The sequence below is a fragment of the Thermobia domestica genome, chromosome 10 (assembly GCF_964235325.1).
Source record: "Thermobia domestica chromosome 10, izTheDome1.hap1.1, whole genome shotgun sequence".
Lineage (NCBI taxonomy): Eukaryota > Metazoa > Arthropoda > Insecta > Zygentoma > Lepismatidae > Thermobia > Thermobia domestica.
The window spans coordinates 75,370,611-75,383,331 of NC_137463.1; the positions used below are offsets into that span (position 1 = coordinate 75,370,611).

General features: G+C 37.2%; 1 protein-coding gene across 6 annotated transcripts in view; it reads left to right on the forward strand.

Moving 5' to 3' along the window:
- Wdr62 (WD repeat domain 62) overlaps positions 1 to 12,721 on the forward strand; it is a 439,571-nt gene that overhangs the window by 142,344 nt on the left and 284,506 nt on the right. For all 6 annotated transcript variants that reach the window (XM_081728141.1, XM_081728142.1, XM_081728146.1 and 3 more), the window contains exon 2: positions 5,990 to 6,167. In XM_081728141.1, the coding sequence (XP_081584267.1) occupies positions 6,075 to 6,167 (93 nt within the window). In that variant the 5' untranslated portion in view covers positions 5,990 to 6,074. The remainder of the gene's footprint in view (positions 1 to 5,989; positions 6,168 to 12,721) is intronic.

Below are 12,721 nucleotides of genomic sequence, written 5' to 3' on the forward strand. Positions count from 1 at the left end.
AAATCAAAATAAACTTCAAAATAAACTGATTAAATGTAAAATCAACAATTTTCGCTGCCATTAATGAGATCTGTTTTGAATTTTGGAAGTTACTGTAAAAATTAGTAAATAAAGTTAAGGACGTGGTAAAACTATTTAACTTAGAAATTAAAATTAAAAAAAAACTTTTTAATTGATTATTATTTTTTTTCCTAATTATAAACCTTCTGCTAAGTTATGAGAAGGATAATGGTAATTAAACATGAATGAGGAGCTATTAAGAGGAACTGGAAAATCCTGAAGTTGGTTTTCTCCTTCACTGAACCATCATGTTTCACTAAAGTTGTAATTTGAATAAAAAAGAGTCCTTATTCTGTTATTAAATTCTCCTTAAAATAAAGAGTAGAAAAGAAAACAACATATATATTCCATGTTTTATATCCCAGGAAAGGTTTAACCAACCAGAAGCGTGATATATGGTCGACATTTGAGCTATTTTCTTCATCGTTTAATACTCCTTAATGTACTTTCCCAATTATCTTATGATGCTGGATCATGTTCAGTGTCCGGAACCAGATACTAATCATCTGGCTACGCGTAGCATGTTTCTTCTGGATAAGAAACATTAAATCTTGATCTTTATATTATTGGTATATAACATTCTAACAGAGAGTTCATTGAATAGCTGGAAACTGCGATATAGTTGGTAATAATTCGTCATTTGAAATCGTATTTCTTATCTTTATGTCTTGTGTGTTATTATTAAGTTGTTTACCGTCTCCTTTAATGTATTGTAGTTATACTATATATTGTCTATTGCTTGAGGGACAAGAATTAAGATGTTAAATAAGTTTTATTTCATTAGCTTGTAGCGAGAAAATAATTTTTAGCGACGTGCTCCATCCAGTGACTTTATTTTCTACATATTTCTGCTTTAAAAGATAAATCTACATGTTCGGTGTGGATTCCATGCTTTCTTCTTGATTTTGGAATGCCATACTTTAGACCGATTTGTCATTCTGTCCCTCTTGTTATCATACTAATTCCATCATTTTCTACAAGAAAGAAATGAAATACGATTAACGAAATTCTTCGCAAAGGTAAACCGAAACAAACACACTGATTTCAGTTAGTGCTGGCTTTTTCATCTACAGAGAAACTATTCTTGGAAGCCAGGGGCGGATCCAAAGGGATGATCGCCCCCCAGAAGAGGAAACTTTCTTATTTTATGTATAAATAAAACCCATCCCAGAGTTTGGAGCTCTTAAAAGTAGCTTTAAGTAGCAGTATTACAACTCACTGCCCCTCCCCAGAAGTCCGTCCTGGATTCGCCCCCTGTTAGAAGCCATTAAATGAGATGGTTGCATTTGGCAATGGATGTGTGCAAGTGCAGGATTTTAAGATTGTATGTACAAGATTCTAATCTCAGATGCTGGTTTGTTTCTTTACATTTGAGAAACAAAAGTTACATAATATGGAACAAACTTACGAAGGACAATGTATCTCATTTTCTTCCAATTTGTCTCAACTATGTAGTCATGAAAGTCTGGAACCTGTGATACTTGTCCGGTGCGGTTTCCGTAGTGTGAATGGAAACATCGGATACTCTTTGTCTCCTTCGAATAAGAGGAAATGCAGCAGCCCTTTTGATTCGTTTGCTGATATTTTCATCTTCTCGACATAATTGAAATAATCCTATTCCTTGAATCTCTCTGTAAATGCTCTGAGGAAAATGAAAGTAATGTCCATGAAGTTAAAAAAAATCAGTTGACAGCAGACATTTCAAAAATTATTGCTACCTTTTGCGTATTTCACTGCGATTCATTCTCATTAACGACTTCTACAATTAGAAAGAACATATGATGTATGTTGTTTCTCTCTTCTAAGCAAAACACAGTAAAGAAGTGGATGTTACTTCCCTTAAAAAAAAAAAAAGTATTGCTTATAACTGCGGAAACGTCTCATCTGAGAGTGCAAGAATAGTTTCAAGAGGAAATGCAAATTTCAGTTAGGTACAGGATTACCAACGTGTTTGAGGAAAAAAAAACTTTCGTCTAATAAGCACAATAATGCCGTGTCATTATTTTGATCCTCGTTTTCATAGTTACGAGATATTGCGGGAATCTTGTATAGACAAAACTTTAAGCTCGAATGCGTACTGTTTCTACAGTATTCTTGACTGGACGCGATGATAACAGCATAATATATTATTAGGACTTTCGGACTAGAGCATGTAGGAGTTCAATGCAGATTAGAACTTGTGCCATCCCCTCGGGAAAGAGGGCAAAAGCGTTTTTGCGTGATGTCTTTAGTCAAATTGTCTATACATTCCTTTATAACCCTTTAAAAAAAGTTCTCTGTTGGACTTTTATGTATGTAGGTATGTTAGCGCATACATATCGCTAAACTTTAAGATATCTTTAATATTGTATCGAGACCGTTGGTCATATTTGGATGCGATTCTCACTAATTGAGTCAGCTATCTCTAAGGAAGTTTCTTGCAGAGATGTTCACCCTCGCGAGGGTGGCCCTCTCGAGGGCATCCTCACCCTCAAGTTCCCTCGCCCACAGTGACGCGAGGGTGAGGGAGCGGGAGGGCGAGGGTGCGCGAGGGCGAGGACAAGCTTCAATGGCGAGGGTGAGGGTGCGCGAGGGCGAGGAAAAGCTTCGAGCGTGAGGGTGCGCGAGGGCGAGGACAAGTTTCGGCAGCGAGGGCGAGGGTGCGCGAGGGCGAGGACAAACTTCGATGGTGAGGGTGCGCGAGGGCGAGGAAAAGCTTCGACGAAGAGGGCGAGGGTGCGCGAGGGCGAGGACAAGTTTCGGCAGCGAGGGCGATGGTGCTCAAGGGCGAGGACAAGCTTCGATGGCGAGGGTGAGGGTGCACGAGGGCGAGGAAAAGCTTCGACGAAGAGGGCGAGGGTGCGCGAGGGCGAGGACAAGTTTCGGCAGCGAGAGTGAGGATGCGCGAGGGCGAGGACAAGCTTCGATGGCGGGGGTGAGGGTGCGCGAGGGCGAGGAAAAGCTTTCCCCAGTCAGAATTTTTAAACTATCCTATCTCTTCAAGTCAATAATTGTCTGTTTTGCATTATTACTTTTCAACCACAGAGCAAAATAATTCATTCACTACTCCTGTTTTAATGATGTATGGCAGCGTGTAACAAATTGTTGCGAGGTCCTGGGCAAGAAAAGTTTGTGATCGCCCTTTCAGTTTTTAATTGCTAATTATAATAAAATTTCTGGAAATCAATTAATCTACACATTTAATTATTTGTGCTAAAGAAAATAAAGGTTTGTTCTCTTACTTTCCCGTTCCACCATTTCTTTCATCATCATTCACTTGCAATTTCATCCATCTCCTTTAGCAGTTACATAACTCTGGGGCGCTAAACTAAAGATTTCATCTTTTCTTTCATTACTACAATCTTAAAGTTTGCACGACATTATTAATTGTTGAATTGGTGGATTTATTAAAGTCAGTGCTAAATCATTTTAGGCTCGATAATCTTTCCAAGGCCCCTGGAGGCGCTAAGCTCTGAGCGTGCCATTTAGGGAGGAACGGTGGCTCAGCGATAGAGAAATTACCTTTGTTCGAAGGGTCGCATGTTCGATTCCCGTCCAAGTAAGTTCGTGGTGGAGGACATCGTGTTCGTGGGTTTTCTGGGGATTCTCCAGTTTCCTACCACATTCTCATTCAACTATTTCTTTCATCATTCACTTCTGTCTCCTTTAGCATTTAGCTTGCATAGCACATTGACACATTTCAGTTTATATTTTAAAATACCAATTAACTTAGATTCACATTCAAATCAATGAAGTCATTCATGTTATAGGTTAGAGTGGGTATATATATTTCCGAGTGATAATTCAACAATAGTGTTCTGAAGTATTTTATTTGTTTGCTGACGGAGTTTCAAAATTAAGCTCTTTAGATCTTTCCCTTTGAATTTGTTCCAATTCCTCAGTTACGCTACATACATCAGGGATGGCCAACGTGTTAACTGTCAAATTCTGACAGATAGTCCGCGGCAGTCACTCTACCGCCACTCATCAAACCTTGATTTCACCCTCACCCTCATGAGAGCCGCCCTTGTGTGGCTGAATACTTATGCTTGCACCGTAGTTCAAGGAACATTTTGAAGTAAAGGCATTGGATACTGTTGATAAATGATGTAAACGTCACTATCGACCGAGATCTCCATTGTAACAGTTGTTCCATTTTAGGTGTTCCACGGTAAGTAATACGATGATATGTTTAGTTTCCTTTCTTTAGGACGTATGTTAAGCAAGGGCGGATCCAGGACGGACTTCTGGTGGGGGTGGTGGGTTGTAATACTGCTATTTAGAGCTACTTTTAAGAGCTCCAAACTCTGGGATGCGTTTTATTTGTATATATAAAATAAAGAAGTTTCCTCTTCTGGGGGGGGAGCGATCGCCCCGATGCCCCCCCCTGGATCCACCACGACGATAAGGAAATAATTTAACAAATAGGTTGAATAATTGATGCTCTGATCCTCACGAAGGAGGCCCTCTCGAGGCCTCCTCACCCTCAATTACCCTCGCCCTCAATGATATGAGGGCGAGGGTGCGCGAGGGCGAGGAAAAGTTTTGAGCACGAAGTCGAGGGCGAGCGAGGATAATGGACAACTCCTATCGCGAGGGCGAGGACAAGTTTTGGCCGCGAGGGCGAGGACAAGCTTCGACGGCGAGGGCGAGGGTGCGCGAGTGCGAGGACAAGTTTCGACAGCGAGGGTGAGGGCGCGCGAGGGCGATGGACAATTCCATTCGCGAGGGCGAGGGTGAACGAGGGCGAGGGCCAACTGCTACTGCGAGGGCGAGGGTGAGTGAGGTCGAAGTAAAATGAACATCTATGGTTTCTTGTGATTGCCTGATGAAAAAAGTATGCTGCAACTAGATAATCAACAACGTAAGGTGTGTTGCATGTAACCAAGGGGTTAAGAATCTTTTGTAGTCAGCTTTCTCCAATTGGTTGAAAACAGTGGTTCTCAACCTTTTCGAGCCTAGCGCCTCTTTGGGTGAATATGATTGTTCTAAGCGCTACCCGTCATCTTATCCCAATCTAACCATGCCAAGGCTGAAACGTAAGACTTGGAAGAAACACCCTAAGAAACAAAAAAAGGCTTCAATTCTTAAAATCAGTTCTAAGAATGAACGTACATAAATTTCTATATACAGTATATAAAAGAAGTCGTCCTAATTGATTGATTGATCAACGCCCAGACCAAACTGCTTAAGCTAGAAATTTGAAATTTAAACAGAGCATAGGATTTGTAATGTAAGGTCTTACTAAAGAATGAATTATTTTTGGAAATTTGACCGGGAAAAGGGGGGAAAAAGAAGTGGCAAGTTAAAATGTTAGAATCTCTTAGTGTTAGAGAAATGGAATTTGGTATATGCTCTCATTTAAAATAGAGGCACGAATTCCAGCGTTTTTTATTTTACTTAGAAGGGAAGAAAAGGGGTGGGAATTTCAATTATTGTAATATGTCCATATATCGGTCAGAGTAATTAATTATTCTCTAATATATAATAGTATTTAATTATTTTCTGCTTTTAAGCGCTTCATTGTTATCATTGTCTGCTTCTCAGCGCTTTTATTATTTTCTTTATTTCAGTGCCTTTTTAAAAGCCTATTCATATATTTTAAAAAATATTTTATTATTATTTATTTATTTATTTATTGCTGTCATCGTTTAGTTTTAGATCAGGGGTTCTAGAAATTTCGTCAGTATGGGAAGTGATACTTAATTACTTAGGAGAGAGAGGATTGAGCCTTTGAGTTTCAAATGGATACTTCAGGTAAAAGTTTTGGAAAGTGATGCTTTTTGTTATATTAGCTACAAATATATGAATATTCTTCCTTCGTTGTTCCATTACGCTTTGTTGAAAGAAAAACAAGGTCGTTCGTGCAGTTTAGAGACCATTTATGTACGATAGTGAGTGATCCCAGGAGAGTGCAGGGAAAACTGATTAAACCTTTTGTTTTTTCCAGATGTGTTTGTTTATCGAGTGAAACAAGTTTCGATAGTCACCGCTAGACGTCACTAGACGATGCATCACCAACAGGTTGTTGGAGAATGGATCACATGAGTGCACCTACTGCAGGAAAAGTGATTCGTGCGCCATCTCTGAAGCGAGGCAAGAATGACGAGGTTCCAATTAACGAGCGAGTAAGTAGAGATCGATTACAGTACGAAAATACTACAGTACAAAAGCTCTCATATAGATATTACCTAATTGCAGTAATGTCATTTAGCCAGTTGTTAAAATTCTCTTTCAATCTCAAAATCTATCATTTGCGGAAAAGAAAAAATTCTAGATCTATTTCTGAGGACTTACTCTATTTTTTTCATTATCAGCTTTTAGAGAAATACGTAAATTTTCATTAAATAATTTTCAAGATTTTGTGGGTAACTATGTTCCTGCCGAACCATTTAAAGAGGCAATAAAAATAACGATGGTTGCTGGTGTGAGCTCCACGGAAGCAAATGGGGTATTCAGTTTGATGAACAACGTAGCTACAGATACACTTGAAAAAAAGAAAAGAAAAAAAGTTGAAAATACACATCTCACCTTATGACAGTAAATCTTAATAGAAAGCCTTTAGAAGAATGAGATGCAACGTGGTTGTGAAATCGTGGTTACACCAAGGACATCACACAGCTGCCTGAATCAGCCTTGTGGTCTCTTCTTTAATTCTAGTTGTATATCAACACTTCGTGTGTTTTGCCAACAAAGTGTCAATATAACCATGTTGTATCTTAATCCTAGTCACTGTTAGTAGTATTATTCGAATAAATAGTAATAATAATAATGCAGTCATACTAATAATACTAAGTCAATCTACTAGCCTACCGTAAGTATAGAACCGGTTGTTCAATGATTTAATTGACACCACTCCCTAATTGCAAATTCCTATGCTTCCCACTCCATTTTTTTAAAATTGTTAATAATGAATAGAATAGAATAGAATATTTTATTGTCATTGAGCTTTACGAGCAATAGACAACGTCCAAATGAGATATACATATAGATATATAGGTCTGTATAAAACAAAAAGAGAAGGAAAAATAATCATAACATACACACAATCAGTTGCTGGTTACTAGTATAATAAATAGCCAAATAGTACTTGAAAATAGAATGACTCTGGAAATTACGACACAGTTTCTACACATGCACTGAACTCTTCAATCGAATAAAATGGATTTGCAATTAACCAATCATATAACTTTGTTTTATAAACGTTTAACGCTAGCTGCTGTATAGAGGTTGCTAGTTTATTAAACAGCTTTGGTCCTAAAACTAAATAGCTATTTCTGATCTTCGATAATCTAGTAAAGGGTACATCAATTTTCTTACACCATCTACGCGTAGTATTATATGTATGTACTTCGTCCCTAAGTGGCATATTAGCAAGGTTTTGCTTAGTGTAAAGTAGCACTTGATAAATATATAGATTAACTACCGTCATTATCTTAAGCCTGATAAATAGTGGTTTACAGTGTTCTTTATCGTGCGTTCCAACAATAATCCTGATAGCTTTGTTTTGCAAAATTAGGACATCATGTGCTTGACTACTGTTACCCCAAAGCAAAATACCATATCCAATCATACTACGAAAAAATGCAAAATATGAATTTCTTATATACTCATGGGAATTGTATCTTTTAGTTTTCTTAACAGAAAGAACACTCGGGAGAGCTTAGTGCATACATATTTTACATGTTTTTCCCAGGTTAGTTGGCTCTCTACACATATACCAAGAAATTTAACCTCAGTTTCATCGTAGTTTTCTTTATCATTGCAGTGATTAAGACTAAAGGTTACTTTTTTGTTTTGTCTCGATTAAGGACAAAACCATTACTTTTAAAACATGTCGCAGCTTTGATAGTGCGCCTTGAGCATCCATATATACTTGTTCAAATCTTGTATTTATATTAAATAAAGTAGTGTCATCCGCGTATAGAATTGATGTGGCATTAGTATTTAAAGGTAAATCATTTATCATTATTAAAAATTGTATCGGACCCAGACCTGAACCCTGCGGTACCCCTATTTAATTTCTAATATGTTTGAATGCATATTGTTCACACCAACTATCTGTTTACGTTCATTTAAATAGGATTTTTACAAAATCTAAACTGCTGCTATGGAATCCATAATACGCTAATTTATCACATAAGATTTTATGATCTGTACAATCAAATGCTTTACTTAAATCGCAGAATGTCGCTATATATATATATATATATATATATATATATATATATATATATATATATAGATAGATAGATAGATAGATATATAGATACATTGGCGGATCCATGATATGATCAAGGGAGGGGCTAAACCATAGTTTGGCGCTTTATCCAGTGTAAAGCAACATTGAAGCCCATTTTATTCAGTGTATACCTGAGAGTCAAGGGGGGCTATAGCCCCCCTTGGATCCGCGCTTTATATATATATATATAAAATATAATTTTCGTTAGCAATTCCACGGCATCTATTGTGGATTTCACCGGCTTGATTCCAAATTGAGCTTCCAAAATTATATTTTGCTCAGTCATGTATTTATATAGTTGATCTTTAACAATAATCTCCATAATTTTAGAAAAAAAAAACAGAATAAGAAATATTGGGCGATAATTGAACGCAATAATACTTAATAATAGTATATATCTATTTTTTAAAAAAAGTTTTGTTCGAGATTTCATGTGGTGAGTAATTTGGTTTCTAATTAATGTATTAAAAAAGAACTGGAAGCATATATTAGAATTTTGTGAAAAATGTTACACAACATCTTTCAATATTTCTAGTATTATTAATTGCACCAAAATTAAACAAGTCAAGCGTTATAGTAAAGACCTATCAAGTACTGCCGCGCTTATAGTTATGTTTTGTTTTAAACTTGAACGCGTGATCAGATTAGGTTTAAATTAAATGAAATAAGAAAAACAGCGTATGCGTGTACATTACCTACTAATGAAAGATTTCAATACTGTGGCAAGTTTTGTACGTTCGTTATTTTGTTTGACCTTTTAAGTCTATACCTGCCAACGTTTCCCCTTGGCGTATCCTCTACTCTCCTTCCTTTTTGTACCTTTAGAGGCCGTTTAGACGTTATGATAAATCATCAAGGGTAGAGATAAATTTCAGAAATCATCACATCTAAATTAGTTTATCTCATGATATCTCTCCTGCATATGATACGATGCGATAAGTTCGACATGTTCAACTTATCGCATGCAAGCCAGGTATAGCCCCCCGTAGAGAAACAAAGGAATGAATAGGTCACCGCTTCCAACCCTTCTTCGCTGCCAGCTTCTTGGAAGGAAAGCGGAAAAAACAGGTTTTGCTAAGAATTTGCTTATACCTGTCGTCCTGTGATCTGTTCTGTTGACAAAAACGAAAGAAATATCTTTTCCCCATTTTCTGTTCATGAAATGCGAATAGTTTTCCAAACTACGAAAACTACAACAAATTAGCCGTTCGATTTGGTTTGCTTTGATTTATGAAATTTAACCTCGGCTAAAGCAAAGGTAGATCCATAGTTTAAAATGAGATAAAACCGACTAGCACCGAGAATTGAAACCTAGACCGCATACATCAGAAGCGGCACGTCCTTGATTGAAACTTTTGTCCATATCTTCGAAACAAGTCATTATAAACCTAAAATTAAATACAGTATTTGCAATAATTCTTCCACATAAATTTATTGGGGACCAGAGATGGACACATCAACCATGGTCTACTAGTCTACAAGTAATTGTGAGAGGTAGCCCACGGTGGTCTGTCTTACTGTTTGTATCAATCAAGCATACCTATCTCGATGGACTGATTGCTAGTTTCTGATAACAAATGAACGTTTCTGAGAAAATCAAAATGAATTAATTATTTTTTTAAAATATTTAAATAATCTTAATTTTATGAATCGTATTTCCTTTTTTTTTTTTTTTTTTAACTGTCCATTACGTCCTCATTATTAGTCTATATATTAATCAGTAGATCGCTAGTGATTTCAGAAATGAAAAGTAGCGCTCAAACTTAAGAAAGGTTAGCCACCCTTGTTGTAAAGCTATTCAATATTGTTTTATTTTTCAGTTCTTACTCTGGTTTGTCAATCAAGCGTTTTAGTGCTTACCTCCTGTTATTGCTGAACGGGACGTAAAACCCAAAATCAACTCAACTCAACTCAATTCCGAATTCAGAAATCGTATATAGATACTTCATAACTAGAATTTCGAATTTTGAATATATATATATATATATATATATATATATATATATATATATATATATATATATATATATATATATATATATATGCATGCTTCATACTTATTTCACTTCTATATAAATTGTATTTTAATTTACAATGTCAGATTAAATATTTTAACCAAAGGCGAGCTCTTTAACCAATAGTAACCATTAGGCTAGAAAGGTTTATCTTCTTCCAAGAACACTTAAGATTATTATAATATAAACTATGGGTGTTCTAAAAATGATGCCTACGGACCACAGAGCACTCTTCTGCAGGTCACAATAAAGCGAAAATGTTGTATGATGAAATGCCCACCGGGGCCTCCTTCAGGCTCTATGGGGAATCAAAATTTTACTATGTGGCAACGTCGCAGAGTAACTTGAAGCCATTAGCATTACTCTACGAATACAACAAAGCGTTAAATCGATTGCTTCACTAATAAGAGATGCCAGTATCAATCAATATCGACTTTAGTTGCCATCTGGAAAAGAATCGATATAACTATTTGATAGATTGATACATCTAAATCTATGGTTCTTTATTTGCGACGTTGCTACATAGTGCAATTTATGTCTCCAGACGACGACTCGAAAGGTATACATATATATATATATATATATATATATATATATATATATATATATATATATATATATACTGGCGGATCCAGGATATGATCAAGGGAGGGGTTAAACCATAGTTTGCCGCTTTATCCTGTGTAAAGCAGGATTGAAGCCCTTTTATCCAGTGTATACCTGAGCGTCAAGAAGGGGAGGCTATAGCCCCTATAGCCCCCTCCTTGGATCCGCGCCTGTATATATATATATATATAAGGTATGGGTCGCGGACATAAGCTCACCAGTAATAATATAATTGTATTATGAAATAATTAATGAAAGGAAAAAATACAATAATGATAACTAATTACACTTATACGTTAACTAATTTATACTAATTGCAAAGGAAAATAAACATGAATAAAATAAATACAAGTAAGCAATGGATAAATGGTAAACGGAAAATGTGACTAAAATCCAAACTAGACTTTGAATATTAATAATCTGACAAGATAGCCCCGACTTTAGAAAATTGAAACAATAACTAGGTCATTCGTTTGTACTATGTTTGTTTTTGTCGATTACAGCGCCATCTATCACGTACCGAAAAAATGTTCAATACAGAAGTTACGTATTTTTTCACGGAGAATCAGAATATGCGATAAAAATGGGGGTTCCTATTTAAGATTTCAAAGTTGCCCCTCCCTCCCCCGGGTGGTGGGGGCAGGGGGTCGCGTGTGGTATCTTTGGATGTTCCCCTTCGAGGCGAACAACTTTTGTTGCAACTTTTTTAAAATCCGATTTGCAGTTTTCAAGATATTCCCAAAAACAATTTTAAATGCTTCACCAGATATATATATATATATAGGGAGGATTGGACAAAAATCTAAAACGTTTACAAAAGTGTGAAAATCATACCTAGTATGGTGTGCGGCCTCTTTTTCCGTCCAAAACAGATTGGATCCGACGTGGAATGGACGTATAGAGCTCCTGAATCGTGGTGTGTGGAATTTTGTACCACCAGGGAACAATATTTGGGCAATGGGTAGAACCTGGTCCCCCAAAATGGCCTCATACTCCTTAGTATTCATCATTCCATGCAGGGCTATGATGGGACCTGCAGAAAACCACGATATCACTGCCCATACTGTAACAGAACCACCCCCATGCTTTACAGTTGTGAGCAGACAGTCTGTATCATAGGCCTGCGACGGTGTTCTCCATACGTAAACATGACCGGTTGTTGGAAACAACGTGAAGGTCGATTCATAGGGCCATATTACGTGTTTCCACTGATCACGAGTCCACGCCTTGTGGTCCTTGCACCACTGGATACGCCTCTTTGCATTTACTCTGTGACCAGGGGCCCTGCCATGAATTTTCATTTTATGAAGTTCCCGTCGGGCTCTGTTTTCGATGAAACCAGGTTCTATAGGCCGGAATTGAGTTCAGACGTAATTTTCATTGCAGTGGTATTCTTTTTTAGCTGCTACAATCCTTTTTAATGCTCTCCGGTCCCTATCTGACAGTAGCTCCAACCAGACGGGCACCAACGATCATGCCTCTTTGGAAGTCTGTCAGGTCGCCCATTTTACCGCACCGCTTTCACACCACGACACTCACAGGTGAACTTGTTACTGCTAACGGAAGAGGAAGGTCCACATGACACATTGAAAACAAAAGAACGATCGGCAACCGGAACACGTGTTGTACAGTGGAGGGCCAAACTTACGTGTCCTGTATGAAGTGTTTTTAGATTTTTTGTCCACCTCTGGCCCGGATATATATAGGGCCCGATCCAGGAATCTCTGAGGGGGGTACACTAATAACTACCAATACATTTGAATTAAATTTGAGTTTTTCAAATGCCTTTAGGCATCTGTGATGTGAATGAGGAATTCCT